The sequence below is a fragment of the Pyrus communis genome, chromosome 16 (genome assembly GCF_963583255.1).
Source record: "Pyrus communis chromosome 16, drPyrComm1.1, whole genome shotgun sequence".
NCBI lineage: Eukaryota > Viridiplantae > Streptophyta > Magnoliopsida > Rosales > Rosaceae > Pyrus > Pyrus communis.
The window spans coordinates 16925494-16943433 of NC_084818.1; the positions used below are offsets into that span (position 1 = coordinate 16925494).

A 17940-nucleotide genomic window follows, 5' to 3' on the forward strand; every position below is an offset into this window, starting at 1 on the left:
ATAAGGAATCTGCCCCAGAAAAGGAAGCAAGCGCGCCCTGGGAAAGCAAAAAGGTACATGCATAAAATTCGAAGCCTTTCATGCAAAAGTCTAAGACTTTAAACATGGGACTATTTTCCCTCATGCTAGCATACAAAACACATGCATCTTTCCCTACATATGTCATGCTATCAAAGCCCTAAAAGATCTAGCTAGGGGAAATGTGCTATATGTGTACCCAAGCAAAAATAGGTTGTATGCAGTTAAGCTAATCATGCCAAAACTATCATGCATTGATCAATCGATCCTACTCACGCAAGCACCAACATACAGAAAAGCCTAGGCTAAATTACAATTGCACAATATACATGGAAAGCAAGAGAGAAATTGCAGAAGGCAAACACACATGATTTCGATGCAACAAGACTACCCAAGGAATGGAGTTTGATTTCTCGAAGGAATGACCCACACCCCTTGTGCATCCATGCTGGAACCTAAAATCTTAAAAACACATAATCAAAAAGGAGAGATGCATGCCTAATTTTATCACCATGGCAAACAGAAAAGGCAAAAAGGAAAAGAAAAATTCAAATAAGGGTCAAAGGAAGAATTTCCTTACCTGAAGAAAACCTTGTCGCAGAGCACGAAGAAGCACGAACGTGATGTCATAACCCAGCACAGAAAGCAAAAAGGAATTTGAAAGAAAAGCAGTTATGGGTAATTTGAAGAAGGAATGAGAATTAAAGAAAAAGAAGGAAAAGCAGGGACAAATTAAATACTTGTCCTAAGGAGAAGAGCAGTTTGTAAGGGTTACCAAGTGGAGGCTGAGGAATACCCAGAGTTTCTCCATATGATTGGACGTGCACGAGAAGCGAGGGAGCACAACGGCAGGGAGTTATCAGCTGCCACGCAGGAAAAGGAATAGTCTCATCAAGAAGCCCACGTTTAAAAAAGGAATCCCTTGGGCTTGGGGTTGATTATTCAACCCATTCAAGGATTCTCATAGCCCAAATAATCAAAAGGGCTAATGTTGGGGCCCAAAAATGTCACACACTAATCCAACCAAATCTCATGGCCCAATTATCATGCAAAGCCTACATTCAAGCCTAAACACATGCCAAGAAGCTGGATCGACAAGGAATATATTTACCAAAATGCCATACCACAATGATTAAGCTGGATATCCACGCCATGTTCATGCCTATTCATCACGCCATGCTTCCTCAGTCACTATCAATGCTAAGCCCAAGTCACATATTCAGGGCTTGTCAAGTGGATTGTGATGGGGATGGTTACGGAAGGTTATCTAGCCTACGTGGAATTGGGGTTATGGAAGACTTTGAGCTGCTTGGTGGCCCAAAGATCCAAGCCCATACCCTTTGTATTTCATGCATGCAACATTGGGAGAGAACTAGCTTAGTTTACCATTTTCCTCAACAAGCCAACCCCTTTAGTTAAAACTAAACTAGATTCTTGCATTAAATGCATGTTAAGCCGAGCAAGTCAGACATTCAATGCTGACTTTCCCTTCCCAACCTGCACAGACAATCAATGCACAAAAGCTATGAGGCGCGCTACCAGAAGTAACTCCTGCGGAAGGCCACCCTGGGAAAGGCGCGTCTCAGGAAAAAGCAAATTGCAAGTCTCAATAGTGCAGTTATCTTACACCAAAAAGGGAATAATAGGAGGAACAGGAAGAAAAGAAGGGAAGACCAAGCCACAAAAAGAGATCCCTTTGAAGCCTAAAGAAAAATCCTTCATCTACAAAATGAGGGAGATAAGCCATTGGAGGGGAGTTAGAACACAAGTAGAATATAGAGAGAGATATGAGAGAACGCAAGGGAGAGAACCACCCAGGAAATAAGCCCAGAGAGTTCCATTTAGCCCAGGAAATAAGCCCACACGATGTACGATGAACGAACACAATTTAAGAATCCCCAAAACCCTCACAAAAAGGATTCAGAAAGGATCCTCGTTCCTTTAAATAAACATTTTTTTTTTTCATTTTTCATTTTTTTTTGGAAAAAAATTAAAAATAGTTACCTAATGAGTGTTCAATTTTTAGAAAAAAAAAAAGCAAATGAAAATAAAATGATTATCAAACGATTCTTAGTTATACCAATAGCAAACAATTTAGTATATAAAAATTAATAGCGAACTTAACAGGAACCCCTGACACATGATGGTGTTCAAATAGCATAGTTACTCAAAAAGAGAACAATTTCATTTATTCATCTTGTGCACAAACTTGGTCGCTTCTGTTTCAAGATTGTCCTGACGCACTGACTATGCAAAACTTGGTAGCAACTGAAACAAAATGCCACTCAAAGGGACGATCCGGAAACTTCCCATGGCAGTGAACCTGCATGAAAAAGAACTGACATTTTCACTCTTCCTGCTGGTAACACATTGAACTGGATGATTCGCTTGTTTAAACAATTATGGAGAACTACAACACTAGATCGAATGGCATTTTACAAATCTCTCAAAGTGTTAGCCCCTCCATTTAAACATGGTAGGCTGGGTATGTGTAGTCAAGAAATGGACTTTATGTAACGCTGATAGAAGTAGCATATGATTGGAGAAGCGTTAGAGCTTGGTCTGTGATAGCCCTATTCCTAGCACGCTTCACCCATTCACTCACTACTTCCATTGCTTGGGTGCCTTTCACTCCTTCTTCAAGTGCCTCTGCTGCTTCGGCTATCTTTCCTTCAGCAAGGTAGTGCTCCACTTTGTTGATGATGGACTCAATTCCGTCCCCTGAGTGGTCAACTTCCTTTACCTATACAAAAACCCGAGGGCAAGTACACCAAGCACTCCAATAAGTTGATTTTTACTAGACTACTAGTGAATTTAGAACGGAAACCCAGACCTCATATCTACTTACCTTCAACCAGGATGCAATGTGTGCCAAGGAATGTGCCAAAATGCCACCACCACCTAGAGGGATTAAGCTGAGGTGCCGTACTGTACCTTTCAAGGCATCAAACTGCACCGAGAATTAAGTTTAGCAAGTACACCACTAGGTATTACAAATTCTTACTAAGATTTTCAGAATTCACAAACACAACTTGAAGCACTCAACTATTTTCAGTTCACAGAACTTCATAGTTCATACTAAAAATGGTGAGAATTCATGTATCTGAAGCAATTTCAATTAATATCTCATCCATTTTTCATATAGACACTCTCTAAGTCAGGATATTGCTCACAGTGAACCTGTACCTTTATGCATTTCATAATGAAATACCCAAGGCAAATTTATAATCCCAAGAACTGGAACTCAAGTTACCGAACAAACATTTAAGAATATTTGAAAAGTTTAGTCAATATGTACTCAAGAAAGCATACTAAATTTTAATATTACATATTTTGACAACCAAAAAATATATTAGAAACAAGGCACGACATTGTCCTAAATTCCGGGCATATGAAGTGAACACAATAGATTAAAAATACCCTCGTCTACAGCAAACTTTATCAATATCAGCCTAGTTAAGTCCAAAAGTCATGTCTTAAAAATGGTGGATAGGGCAATTTCCTCAGAATCCTTGCTAATAAATGAAGAAAGAAGTAGACAACATGTCATCAACAGTTTTGAAAAACTTAGACACCTTTGACTGGGGTAGTAACTTAAAATATGTTATGCATCTGTAGCCTGTTGCTCTAAAATGATGTATGACTTCTGAGGCAACACTTGAGTATAACTTTAGCAAACAGCTTGATGTCAAAAAACTTAGAAATGTAATGAATTACTAGCAGTTCAATGTCGTGCAATCAAACTTTCCAGGAGGAAAATACTTCCATCAACCATATAAAGAGGTATGGTTTGTCTTTACCATCAGCTAGAGGCGACCAAACCCAAGTTCAACAGTAAAAGTAAAAGGTTACATAAGGGTGATAATTTGATCATAAGGGTAATGATCTCCATTATAAAATATGTAATGAAAAAGTAAGAAAATAACTACTAACCTTCTGATTCAATTGCAATAAGGTATCTGTGCCATTCCTTCGTGTTTCTTCAGGAAGAGATGATAGGACCACATCCAAGATTGAATCTTTATCAATGCCTTCAAGGTAAGTGTGCAAAGCCTCTATTTCTCTTTCAATTGGCAATCCTTTTGAAAGTGCATCATCTAGTGCAAGTGCTCCCTGCAATACCCACAACACATCATTGATAGGATAAAACTTAAGGGCTAGAAAAATCACTGATGGGGGTATGAATAGATTATGTTCTCTTCAAAATAAATACAAAGGAAGTGAATGGGAAAAATAATAATAATATTCACCAAAGCAAATTTGTGAGCAGAGTGAGTCTGACGAGCTTCTTCAGATCTTGCATAGAATGCCACACACAAGGCATTTATCTACAAAAAGACCTAAACATCAGATTTCGTAGTGGACGAATTCATCAATCACTAATTAGATACATTCATACACACAAACACACTATGTACATCCCAGGAATAATCTATTTAAGCTAAATTCATCAGTTAATATCGCAAAGTTGTATAATACAGAAGCCTGCATGCCTTAACCCTTTGAAAAGATCATATGTGGACCATTAGGTGTGATTTCATTTACTAGTTCTTTTACGAATTTTCAGCCCTAAAGAGAGGCTTAGAGTATAGAAAAAGGGGTGTGTGGATAGCACAGCCACTTTACTGCTCACACACCCTTTTAATTTTTGACCGTTGGATCGGATGAATTGAAGAAGATCAAAGAACAAAATTTAACAAGGGGTGTATGAGAAGTAAAAAGAGGTGTGTGGATAGCACACCCCTAGAAAAAAAGGGACTAAAATATTATGTATAAATAGCTGAAGCATTTTACACCAATAAATTTTTGGCCTGCAAAATTGGTGTTGCATTTCATGTAACAAACGAAAAATGGACCTTCTGTAAAAATGAAATTGTATCCTGGCATCTAGTACACTTCCCCCTAATTGTTTTGTTCCATTACTAAAATAAAACTTCAAGTGACCACTGACATGGGTGAAGTGAGTTCATTTTCTGAGTACTTTACAATCAATTGTTGTAGATGACACAACAACTTTTCTGATTCAAATTATCTCATCAAGATCAATATCACAAATTTTCACAAACTTTTTTAAGACAGTTTAAAACTTTTAATACAAATGAACACGAAACTAGGACCATAAATCCACATTTAGCTATTTTGAACTATCCTTAGGAGACTTGAGCAGTAATCTTACATGAAGGTTTGCTTCTGCCATTTTCTCAATTTGGGATGCCTTCTCTCTTGCAATTGTTGCTGCCAGTTCCGCTTTTGCTAATTCCTCGACCTTTTTTAACTTCATTTCAGCTTCACTTTCCTGCATTTACTTCAAGTATCAATTTCAATTTACAAGTCATAATACGCTGATGCACCATAAAGACAAAAAGATAAAACAAAACAAAAAATGACAGCACCAAAGCAATTTTGCACCTTGTGCTCAAGTTCTGTCTTATATTTCTCTTCAAGCTTTTCTTGAAGCGACTTGAGTGCAGCAGCTGCTTTTGCCCTCTCTCTCTTTAATTCCTGAAAAAACACCACCAAAAAAAGAAAAAACTATAAATTTCCCTATAAAGTATAAAGTATAAGTACTTATTTCCTATGGACGGTTGGAATAAAAGTAAGAACAATAGCTACATTGAAGTAAATAAAAGTTATTTGTAGGTCAGTCCTAAATAATCAGGATTACTGGATCTTGGGGTGGTAAGAATATATGGAACTCTGTGCATATGCGGGTTACCTATCTCCACTCCTTGTGCTTGACACCACTAGTCTTTCAACGGGATATGTATCCTATAGATTTGAGCAAAGAAATGACCATTTTCTAGACCAACAATAGGCATCTTTTACTTGCATAGAGATCAGTAAAACAAATAACAGACTAGACTCTTCACAAGTAGACAAAAGATTCCTCTGTGCTAGTGAGACAATGGGATGACTAGTAAAACAGGTCAACTAGCATGGTCATTTAGTATTGCATGGAATTATTGTAGTACAAATTTATACAAGGTGTCCTCCCTGTCAAGGCTCCAGATGAAAAAAGCAACAAGAAGATAGTCTATTGAAAATAAAACAAATCAGATATATGATAGAGCTCTTGAACCTTGTCTAGCATTGCTGCCTCTTCTGCAAGCATCAGTTCCCTGGCCGCAGCATCCTTTAGTTTCTTTTCATACTTCTCCTGTGGTGAGTTAGGTAGTCAAATTTAAGAATAGTACAGAAGTACCATAAATTCTTGTCAATTTATGAATACTAAAGAGCTCCCCACAACTCTAGTTAATCTTATAAAGCAAAGCGAACAATAAATTCTTGTAAGTAATAGTAGAAACCTTTAACATTCTCTTTTCTTCTGAAAAAACACGAGCATCTAACTCTGCTTGCCTTTTCTCAGCAGTATGAATGGCTTGTAAGAAGTCGAGAACTAACTTTCCATCTTTAGATATGTACGCATCATTTAGCGCTTCGATTGCATCGGGAGCCTATTGATTCATACAACCAGAATTCAGTGAGTACAATTGGACCATCCCTTTTGATATTACAACATCAATATGCATCAAACAGGAAGGAAAAAAAGAAGTGCTTATAACTACCTCTTTTTCATTAGGAAAGTTATTGTATTCATTACCATCCTCCCTATTAGTAATTTCAATGCTTTCATCGGCCGCATCCTTCAGATGATATGCCTTGAGGAGAGAACCCGATGGCTCTTCATCAATACCAAATGCAACCTGTAAAAACAAAGTTTCACCAAAAGCAACTGCATTTAAAACCCATTCAAATAAGCTCTCTTCGATGTTAAAGTCCAATTGACAATTGTTTCTACACATAATTCTTGTGATATATCAAGTTTAAGTGGAAAGTGCAGCCTAAATTATCAGCATTCAATATCCACAAGTACTTAAAATTGTTAAAAGGAACCCAAATGAGAACTACCTCTGCCTTGTCTTGTACAATATCCGGTTGAGGTGGCGGTGTTTTCGCCTCGTTCTCTTGCTGATCTGCACTAGTCTGGGAAACTACGGGCGCCTCATTTATCTCCACACTAGTTTTTTCCTCTGCACTCTTCACGTCTACATTCCCTTCAGATGATGACCCAAGATTTACATTTTGGGAATGCTCAGGCAAACCTTTCTCACTTGTGATGTCACTCTCAGCTTTATTATCCTCATCCACCTGAGACTGAGGGTTTTCGCCATCGCTTCCACTCAAACCCTCAACATTGGGAACATCCGAACGCGTTTCGACCTTCTCCTCGGCAATGCCAGCTCTTTCTTCATCATGTTTTTCTTCTTCTACATGTTTGTGATCCTCGAAACCAATGGCGGCAACCTTAACCGAATCACTCTTCTCTTTGGCACCAAAAAGTGGGTCTAGATACCCGGTTTTGTAAGCTGCCACAAGCCCAGCACCAACGGCAGCGCTTCCGAGGAAAATTTTGGCGCTGGAACCGCCGTTTCCCGGCGGCGGCGGATTGGCTGCATCGCCAGGGTGGTGGGAAGCAGTTTTGGGGGCTGCGGCGGAGAATTCCCTTGTAATCGGCCTCGGAATCCTTCTTCTAAGTCCACGACGAGACGCAATCTGCAGAATTGACCTTCGCAACATGGATTTGTGATGAGAGAGAAGAGAAAGAGAGAGAGAGAGAGAGAGAGAGGGAGGGCGGTGAAGTGAAGGTGTCTCGTGGTGGTAGTGGTGGTGGGGAGGGGCGGAGTAGCAAACTAATAAAGTGGGAAAACGAATCGTTTCGGTTCTGGGCCGGGTACGTAAATAAATAAGAAAGAAGCCCTAAGTACCTCTCTGGGCTCCCTCGTCCTCCCTCTCCCGCCCAACTCCTAATTCTTCCTCAGAGCCTTCTCTCTCCCAGCTCGCTTGTCCTCTCCGTCTCTTAGCTTGGTAACCCTATCTCTCTCTCTCTCTCTCCCTCTCTCTCTCTCTCTCTCTCTCTCTGTATTCAGTTAGTTTTGTGATTTTGTTGGTGGGTTCTTCTCACTTTAATAGTTTCAGAGATGGGTCTATGTTTTTGGGTTTTTATTAATTGTTTGCATATGGTTTGGAGTTGCTTGAAATTTAGGAGAAACCCAGAACCGCTTTTGTACATTTGCGCTCTACAAAGCTTCAAGTATCATTCTTTTTACCGTTTTATGAGACTTTAATTTCTTTTATTTCATGATTATGTAGGTCTAACTTTGCTGTTGAGCACAAACTTTGCGTAAGAATGGTCGATTTCCTATTCGACGATATATTTAGCATTGAGAAAGTGGACCCAGATGGCAAAAAATTTGACAAAGGTTTGCTTCTAACTAGCTGCTTCTTGCTCTCTCTCTCTTGTCATTGCCACTAGCAGATCCAGGCAATTTCATTTTTCAATCTTCATTAGATGCGTTTATCTGCCCCTGAAATTTATTTCCATCTAATCCTGTTTTAGCATAATTATGGTCCTCATATGCATTACTCGAGTCTCGTTGTTAAATGTGTGTGTGGACATTGTATTTTTTTTTTTTTTTTTTTTTTTGTGTCGTAGAATTGATTTCTATTGGATTCAAACTACAATGAAATACTATGGTCTAGTGGTATTCCTCTTCACTTGTCAGTAAGAGGTCTTAGATTCGATTTTCGTCAAAGGCAAATTTGAACCACATTATTGCTAGCTCATTGTGAGGGTAAAGCCCACCCTCTCCCCCATTAGTGTAGATAATATCATTTGTTAAAAAAAACAAAAATTAACTTCAATGAACGAACTTTTTTATTTAGACGAACAATAAGAAAAGAGAATTGAGGTCTATTTGATTTATACTAGAATGAATTTTGCAATTTGTAAATATATAGAAATTTAATCTCCACTCTGTTTAGTGGTCAATCCTTTAGGGCTATGAGACATTATCCCCCCCACCTAATAAATTGTCTAAAGTGGTTTATTGTTGCCAACCCTCACATTGTTGGGAAACGCCTGTATGAGTTTGGCTGGCAATGGCATGATCAATAAGCCTTTCAACTCCTTTGAAATATATTCTAATGCTCTTTTGGTACTTTGATTAAATTTGGATTTTTGCTTCTTTAGTTTCCCGGATTGTAGCACAGAGTGAGAAGCATGGTGTGTTGCTGCTCCTTGATGTGAATACAGAGATATATCCTATGCGTGCAAAGGACAAATTCTTGATGGTGCTGTCTCCCACACTTGAGTGGAGCGGAGCAACTGCTACTGGAAAACGTGGACAGGTACTCTACTTTGCATTGATTTCTAGTGTCCGATATTCCTTTTGGAGTGGAAATATATATTAACTCTGAGATATTGAATTTTGATGTAACCTCGTGGGTCGGTAGATTGAAAACATAGAGGGGACATGTGCTTATGTCGTCGCATGTTTCAGTAAGGTAAGCCAAGTGCAGAATAGATCAGTGCGAGTAAAATTTCAAATGGTTTGTAGTATACAAAGTTGATGGCGTATAATAGAACAGTCCATTGGCATGTTCATGTCTGATTTGCTCTCTTACCTTCCCATGTATCTGTAGGGAGTGATAACAAGTAAGAATAATAGTCTCTTCCTTTTTGTATTTGGATATTTTCTGTGGGTTTGAGTCTTTATATTGCGTTATCTGAAGTTACTGGATTTGAATCTATTTACTGAATAATATTACCCTTTGGCAGGTTGAGCAGAAATCTCTTGCCGACAAATTTGAATATATAATGCATGGATTGCTGTATAAAATGTCAACAGCAGGTTCAGAATCTTCAAAGGGAAAACCGAAGGCTTCAGATGAAGGTTCAAAGACTGACGTCAAAGTGTACGTGACATAATTCTCGAACATCTTTTCCTTTTTTTTGTCTTTTTTTAGCAACTTTCGAGGTTTCTTATTTGCCTGTTGAGCTCATGACTCAACGCGCGCAGGGTGAACGTTACTGGCATGCGTCTGGTTTAGTGGGATTCATTTTTTTGGATATCGTTTAGGGATTGCTTGTGATGTATGCAAGTAGCGCTCTTGTTTTAAAAATCATAAAAAGGTCGAGATCCATTTGATGTCTGATATATTGCTGTCATCTTACGTTTTCTTGAAAACAAATTGTCAAGAGTAAAAAGAGATGAAAATGTTCTAATCGTTTAACGGCTTTGTGGTTACCTTACTAAAATGCATGCATTTGACTGGGTTTTTGTGATTGGGTTCAGGGAGGTATATGCTTCATTTGGTGGGCTTCAGATGATGCTGAAAGGAGATCCTTCGAGTTGTACTAAGTTTACGATTGATCAGAACTTATTTTTGCTTATCAGGAAATTGATATGACTTCATCGCACCATTGAAACTTTCTATGTTACTGTTACTGTATTTCCCTTTTAAATAGGTCGAATTTCAACTTTTGCGTTTCTTTAACGCTGCAACTTTGCATTCTCATATATACATACATGCATATGTGTATATATATATATATGAAGTGTCGCTTAATACTATGATCTAGTGATATTTCTCTTCACCTGTAAGTAAGAGGTTTTAGGTTTGATTCTCGCCAAGACAAATTTGAATCATATTATTACTAGTCTATTGTGGGGTTTAGCCTATTTTCCCACCCTTTAGTGTAGATATATCGTTTGTCCCATCAAAAAAAAAAAAGTAACACTTGCCGCTTTGTCATGATTAGGTCGGTTGGTTTTTCGGTTTTAAATCTAGCCCTTCTTGGTTGTATGCCCTAAAAGAAAATTGTCTGACAATAAAATTAAAACCTTTTGGTCGATATATTTTCTATTAATTAAACCATAATAAATTGAGAAATACTTCAAAATAGGATAATTTCTTAATCTTCGAACAGAAATAGAACAATTCAAATATGCACACGTCGTGCGCACGCAATGCACAACAAGTGGACAGAAATAGGATTTTTCCTACATCTTGAAATGACCTAATTGCCCTTGTATTTAAATAGGTTAATTTGTCAAACCAAATTCACATTTCTTCCTCCTTGTTCGAAACTCTATGGTGCCCAACCCTTAGCTCCAACAACCCTAACCTCAAACGATGCGACCTTCTTCCACCCTATTTTCGACTGACGCAACCTTTTCTACCCCATTTTCGGCCATCGCAACCCTTTTTCACCCTAGTTTCCGACCGACGCAATCTTTTCCATCCACTCTACATATTTAGGAGTTGTGTGTACTGTGCATTTGCACATCCTTTCGAAATATCTGAAAAAGTTGTTTCCACCCCAGCATTTGCACATCCTTTCCAAAAAATTTCAATGGCAAAATCCAAAAAGAGGTATGCTTTGAAATGAAATTTAATTATTTGAACCTAGGTTGTGTAAAATTGGGAATTTTGGGTTTTGGGTGCGAATTAGTGTTTTGTACAGTTAAGTTGTTTGATGTTAATTTCTATCGTGCATGTGGTTTAGAGGTTGGTGGAAATTAATTGATTGAAACAGGTTCATTAATTCGTGCATACTGCGTGCATAATCCGTGCATGTCTATATATTGGGCACGCTTGAATTTGGTTCATGAATTCGTTGAATTTGTGCATACTATATGTATATTATGTGCATATCCTTTTGATATTGCTGGAAATATTCGATTGAATTTTGTTCATGAATTGGTGGATACTATGTGCATATTATGTGCATATCATGTGCACACGTTGATTTTCGTCATAATTGTAGTTGGTTGATGAACTGGTTTAATTTGGGCAAACAATATGCATATGATGTGCATATCATATGTGCATGCTTATCTTATTTGATTTGCTTATGTTCTAAATATTACAGTTCCAAAGTCAAATCTGCGTCTCCGACAGAACTTGTGTGTCTGCCGCATGAGGTGTTTCCTGCAACCATCTCTTGTCTGTCATATGCCTCGGGGTGTTTGGGTAATATTAGAGGCCGATTTACAAAAGATCTACTGAACAAATTTGAGGCTTCATGTTTTGGCCCTTTGGTTAATGTGGATCACATTGACTGGTTCGGGCAACTTACCCACTACGTTATCCTTAATCTATTAAGGATAGAGTGAGTGATGATTCCTTCTCCTTCCTTTTTGGGGAACATGTTGCGACTTTCGGGAGCCTTGAATTTTGTTTGGTGACGGGACTTAGTTTCGGAGAATCGCCCCCCCTCCCCAAAAGAGAAGGATGATGAATGTCATCTTAGAGACATTTATTTCAAGGGGAAGAAAAAGATAACCCTGGAAACAAATGGAGGAGTAATTCAACATGTGCCAACATCCAAAGGATAGGTACAAGCTCGGTCTACTGTACTTCACCTACTTTGTTGTTTTGGGCAAGGAGAATGAGTCAGCCATTGACTACCACCTACTTCAGTTGGTAGAATATGAAGAAAAATGGGAGAGATATCTCTAAGGAACTGCATCATTCCAGGTGTTGATGCCAAGCATATCCGCAGCCGCTTTGACCCGCCACAAGGTTGTAAAAGAAAAAGCTGTAGAGAAACCGGGGGGAATGGTCTAGGACTTTTATAAGTTGAAAGCACTTTTGCATTCGTTTTCGCTGCAACTTATTGACATTATCGCTTTAAATTTTGTAGATTTGGTTGTTTGAAACATTGTCGTACTTGAGGTAGAAAAACTATGCGAATGTGAGCACGAAGAACCCTTAGTTACTGCCCCGGATTTGCCGTTCGGACACCTACCTAAATTTGTCCCATCATAAGCTGAATAGCAGTATTTTTGCTCAAAAAAAGGTATGTGTGTATTCGAGTTTTAATAAACTTAGTGAATTTTGTATTACGAATTGGATCTACTTATGTATGTAACACTGATTTTGTCCGATGCAGGATGTTGTCTACCTGATTACTCCAACCGAGGAAGAAAAGATGGAGCCTTACTAGAACGTCATGTTTGATGATGTTAAGGCCGGTACAGATGCAACACCAGAGGACAAAAGTAGAGGTGTTGTGGATGCTGATCAGGACTTCGAGGCCACACTTTCATCTAGATCGAAAGGGAAGGCGAAAAAAGGATACCACACACGCGTGGGAGTGTTGCCATCGTTGTCCCGGTCAACGGTGAGTACATAAATCCCCGTAAATTGTAATTTGAATTTACAAGCATGTATTGTTTCGGACCGGATATCGGTTTTGGTGGACTTATGATATGAAATCATTGTTTTTTATATGCAGGAGTTTAAGTTTGTTTCTAAGCGACAATTTGAAGAATTTTTAGTGAGAATGGGAGTCCGATTGAGGATAGTTGTAAAGGCATTGGAGGAGGAGCGATGTGCCTGCATGGAGTTGGCTGTTAAGCTTTAGTGTCTGCAAAGCGACACCTGGAAAATCATTTGACAAGCCCCCGACCCCTGAAAAGTCAGTACGGTCAGGGTGGGATGCATATAATGTCCCCGAGGATGAGAAGGTGGCCACTTCCCCAGAACGTCCACCGGGTTATGAAGATCTCACTGCACCTTCCCCTCAACGTGAAAACTCTACCGACGAAGAGAAGTTGAATCGGGGAAAAGACATAGCCCCCACTACGAATTTGCCTACTTTTGATGTCGACTTGCCGGAGATAATTGAGGCCAAGAACGCAAACGATGTTGCATATATTACAGTTTAGAGTGGAGGGTGAGTTGGGAGAAGAGCACGTTTCTATCTTAGAGAGGAAGACAAAGACACAGAGGTCAGGGAGCATGGTACCCACAGTGACAAATGTGCTGACGTGAACTAGGCCTCCAGTCCATCTGGTTTGGAGCCCCTTCTTGGTAACATAATGAAAATATAGGGAACAAACATATAATGTGTGTTCATTTAAGTATTCAACAAGTCTTTTACAATTTATTGAAAAAATAAAATGCAAAATGAAAGTTATATATTTTCTGTCTAAGTGACTTGCAACTTAGACAGGTGCCTAGGCAGGTCTGGGCGGGTGCCTAGGCGATCTAGGCAAGGGCCTAGGCGGGCACCTCAACAAGTCTAGCCACATTTTCTTAATTTTCAAACACCTAGGCATTAATCGGGGCGATGGCCAACTTACTAGGACCTAGGCGGGGGCCTAGGTGGGTCTAGGTGCAGATTTTTATAACAATGTTGGTAAGAGAATGCAGTGGAAGCGTAAAGGATTGCAATTGGTGCACCATTTCACCCTTCTCGAATCCTACAAAAGAAGGAAAGTTGGCGATGGTCATTCAGCCGAGGATTTTGTTGTTGTCCCAGAGCCTATGCGGATCATCCTACAGCCAAATATGGAGGTTTTCATTGACGTCTTGATGCGTTAGGTGGGTTCATCAAGGTAAGTTCACTTTCGGTCGTCATTCAAACAATTGAATATGAACTCGATGTCCACATATCCCCAACAACCTGTCCTTTTTTTTTGTGTACCAACGATATACTGCACTTATTTGGATTGGCTACCGTGGGTCGGGATTTTTTTACCACACTTCTTTAGTCCGAGAACAACAATGTAAGTAATTGTTCTTTATTTGTAACTAGTTTCTGTTTACCACATTATAAGCTAGTACAATAGTTTAATTTTGGCTTTTACAAGGCATTTGACCTTGGATTTAGCACATCAACGTTGGCCTTTACCTTACAAGGAAGTAATTGACGAAGCATCCTACAGATTTCAAGGCACGGTGGACAATTGCTGACTTATATTTATGGGTAAGTGTTATGTTATTATTGTTATCATCTCTTCTATCTACTTATGTTTGTAATATGGTTTTGCACCCCATTTACAAATAGGCAGACATATCTTTGGTATTTGTTTTGTGGGAAAATCTGAAATCGTGTTGCAACGCATCGGTGTAAGAAAAATTGAAATAGGAATACGCACAACTTGAGACCCTTGTTACAGGAAATGGTAAGGGCAAGTCCAAGGCAAAGGCAAAAGAAGCTTCAGTTTTTAAGCACTTGATGAAGGTTATGTCAGCTGATGCAACTATGACGCCACACACGCGTGCATGGAATGATGTTGACCAAGTATTCATCCTTTGTCATGTGAATGGCGACCAGTGGATGTTGGCTGATGTCCATCTTCTACTTCGCACGATCACAATTTACGATTCACATTGGTCAAGGTCGAGGTGGTCAAAAATGAAGAAACAACTTGCTCATATGTGTTTTGACAGTTTTGTAATACCCCAACTTCTAAAGGCGACGGGATTCCAGGCTGCGCGAATTGATTTGAACCCAACCTCGAAAGCGATGGATAAACCGTTTGAGATTCAGGCAAAGACGAACTGCAGCCAACAGAAGAACAGGGATGTTCATTTCGTACTTATCTTAAACTTAATTGTAAATGTCTTGAATATGTACTATGTTGTAACTTGGAGTTGTTCTTTTCTGGTAGGTCGGTTTACGGACTTCTCTTACTCAAATTTGCTGACTACCTATCATCGGGCTTGGACATTGACCACATACAACCTCAGAACATGCCTTTTTCAGACTAAAGCTTGCCATCGAGTTCATCAGAGGTCATGCATTTGTGTGAATCATTATGTAGACACCATTCCAATCATAATTTGAGTACTTAGTATGTAATTGTAATTTTAGATGAGTTTGGCATTGCATTGTTTCAGCATTTATTATGTATTCTTAATTTTATTACTTACCATTCAAGGGCCTTTTGTTGCCATTGGTTGTAATTAGCTTGTTAGTCTAATTTTAGTACACTTTGCAATCACATGGTTTCTGTATTGAGCATGTAATCCTTATTTTATTACTTCGCATTCAAGGGCCTTGTGTAAACATTTCTACTTCTAAGGCTTCCTGATGCCACAATGTATGTGAATGTCCTGTTTATTTCAAGAGCATGACGTGTACATGTGATGTGCATGACGTGTACATGCTATGTGCATCACTTGGACATATAATGTCCAATACGGGTTATTGTATTGTATGTAAAAAACCAATATCGGAAACGATAATGGAATTCCATTAATATACATAGATAACATTAAGCTAATTAAACATTAAGGTCCTTCTTATTTATGACAAACCACACATGGAATGTCAACATATAACAAAATATGAAGGACCCGCAAAAGACTTCAAATTAAATTATTCCTGGTGAGTAGCCCCAACGGCAAGTGCCTTGTAGTAGTCAATGGTTGCCCACTTCCAGTTGATATCCACTTTCATTGCATAGCAGTGAAATATCTCAAACCCCTCTCTAAGTCCTGATCAAAAGCCTGGTTTATATTGCTTGGCCAACGCGTGATTGTAGGCTTCAGATGACATGAACTTCTCGGTCTCCTTTGTCGCTAACATCTCCATGGGTCGACGAGCCCTTTTAAATTTCCGCTTCAAAGATGCAATGTTCTTCACGTGATCTTCCTTATGCTTAATAATCCTCCCTACAATTGTTTCAAGCTTACACGGCTCGAACAAGCCTATGTCTTCCATCTAGGGGAAGAAGGGAGGTGAGCTTGAATGGAATTGGGAAGAAGAAGATTTATGGGGGGAGGTGCGAGGGGACCAAGGGTGGGGAACGGGAATATGAAAGTTTCATTGCTTGAATGTGGTATGGATTTCTTTGTTAGAGGGGTGAGAGAAAGGGGTGTTTTGTGTTTCCTTATATACACCCAAAATCAAAGGACAACTAAAATAAAAAAATGAGGTGTCTCGTACGTTTCCCAAAATTAAAAATTGGGCCCAAATTTTGGCGGTGGTTTGAATTTCCTGCCTGGGAAAATTGTGAAAATTTAGTATTTGTAATTTTTGTGCACATTCTATGCATGTCCTATGCACAATACATGAGTTTTCCATGCATGTACCATGCACATAAAATGCACGTCCTAGGAACATAATATGCACATGATGTGCACAATTCATGCACATGATATGTACATATTGTCCAGGTGGAATTTCATATATTTTCTTAAGTTCCTTAGTTTTTATCAAAAATTTCCTTAACTTCTTTTAAGGATAACTGAAAGCATACACTAAATGGCGAAAAATAGTAGTGGAAGTAGTCCTTAATCCCATTTCATTACAACGAGCAGCAATGCATACTACATTAAAGTGATTAGTATTATCTTGATGCGCCAATGTCCCAATTTTAAAAGAAGGACAGTGGTGCAGGAAGTTGAGAAGGTCTCTTTCAACTTTGGAAGATTACACAAAAAAATGACCTTCCCAGTCTACAAAAAAGGGTGACCAATGCCACACCTAGAACAAGCGCTTACGAAGGAGGCTGCCCTTGTTGTCGACATCAAGCCAATCTTTGTTGGCCTTGGCGTCGCTGTGAAGATTGGTGTATACCTAGAACAACTCAACTCATCATTCATAGGCATTCTTCTTCTTTATCTCAAGCTCCTTAAAGACCTTGAACCAGATAACATTGTCCGCATATGAAAACTGTTTCAGGAGTTTGACCTTGAAATGGTTCCTCCGAGCTTGAAGCTTGTGGCATTCCTCAACAGACTTCAACAGCTCAATTCTTACCTTACATGCCTCTTTTTCCTTTTCAATGTCGGCGATTCGAGTCTTGAAAAATGTGGTATGTTCCCTAGCCACGAGGTTTGCCGCATTTTAAATCGAAGTTGCTTATGACTTTGTTCCCGTGGTCAGATTCCCCAGTCGGTGTCGATAATCAGCCATTGTTGAACTATTTCAGGCATGGAGGTTGTTCTTGTGATGAAGTTTGCAATGTGTTAGTGTGTGTGTGTGTGTGTGTGTGTGTGTGTGTGTGTGTGTGTGTGTGCGTGTGCGCGCGCATATGTGAAGTTAGTAATGTGAAATATTGTGGTTTAATAGGTGAATGAAGACATGATTGCCTATGAAAAGGCAAAAAATTGGCGCCAGCAAATTGTTCTGGTCCCTAAACAAAGGATGGATGCATTGTGCCAAAAAATACCTTGGTGGGATACTTTCCCTAATTTTTTAACAAAAAATGTGTGATAAAGAGCAATGTAATGTACGATTTGGGATTCTCCTCGACAATTGGCGGCAAATACGATGATACTTACCCCATTATTTTAAGGTTTCTTTTATTCGAAAAGGCACCATCCTCATAGTTGTGT

The 17940-nt window shown here is 39.1% G+C and overlaps 2 protein-coding genes across 3 annotated transcripts; one reads left to right on the forward strand and one right to left on the reverse strand.

Annotated features, from left to right (window-relative positions):
• Nucleotides 1-2071: 2071 nt before the first annotated feature.
• LOC137720862 (MICOS complex subunit MIC60, mitochondrial) lies at nt 2072-7744 on the reverse strand. The gene is made up of 10 exons (XM_068459973.1): nt 6928-7744; nt 6585-6722; nt 6324-6473; nt 6098-6175; nt 5428-5520; nt 5195-5314; nt 4269-4346; nt 3952-4131; nt 2867-2968; nt 2072-2761 (listed from the first exon to the last, which is right to left on the reverse strand). Exons 1-10 carry the CDS (start codon nt 7594-7596, stop codon nt 2528-2530), a joined length of 1842 nt encoding a protein of 613 aa, XP_068316074.1. The 5' UTR covers nt 7597-7744; the 3' UTR covers nt 2072-2527.
• A 12-nt stretch (nt 7745-7756) lies between these two features.
• Nucleotides 7757-10513, forward strand: LOC137720863 (DNA-directed RNA polymerases II and V subunit 8A-like). Of its 2 annotated transcripts, none has more exons than XM_068459974.1 (5): nt 7757-7884; nt 8170-8279; nt 9050-9207; nt 9638-9774; nt 10155-10513. In XM_068459974.1, exons 2-5 carry the CDS (start codon nt 8207-8209, stop codon nt 10267-10269), a joined length of 483 nt encoding a protein of 160 aa, XP_068316075.1. In that variant the 5' UTR covers nt 7757-7884; nt 8170-8206; the 3' UTR covers nt 10270-10513. The 2 variants fall into 2 exon arrangements, with proteins under 2 accessions (XP_068316075.1, XP_068316076.1); XM_068459975.1 differs by lacking the exon at nt 7757-7884 and adding an exon at nt 7921-7966.
• The last annotated feature ends 7427 nt before the right edge of the window (nt 10514-17940 follow it).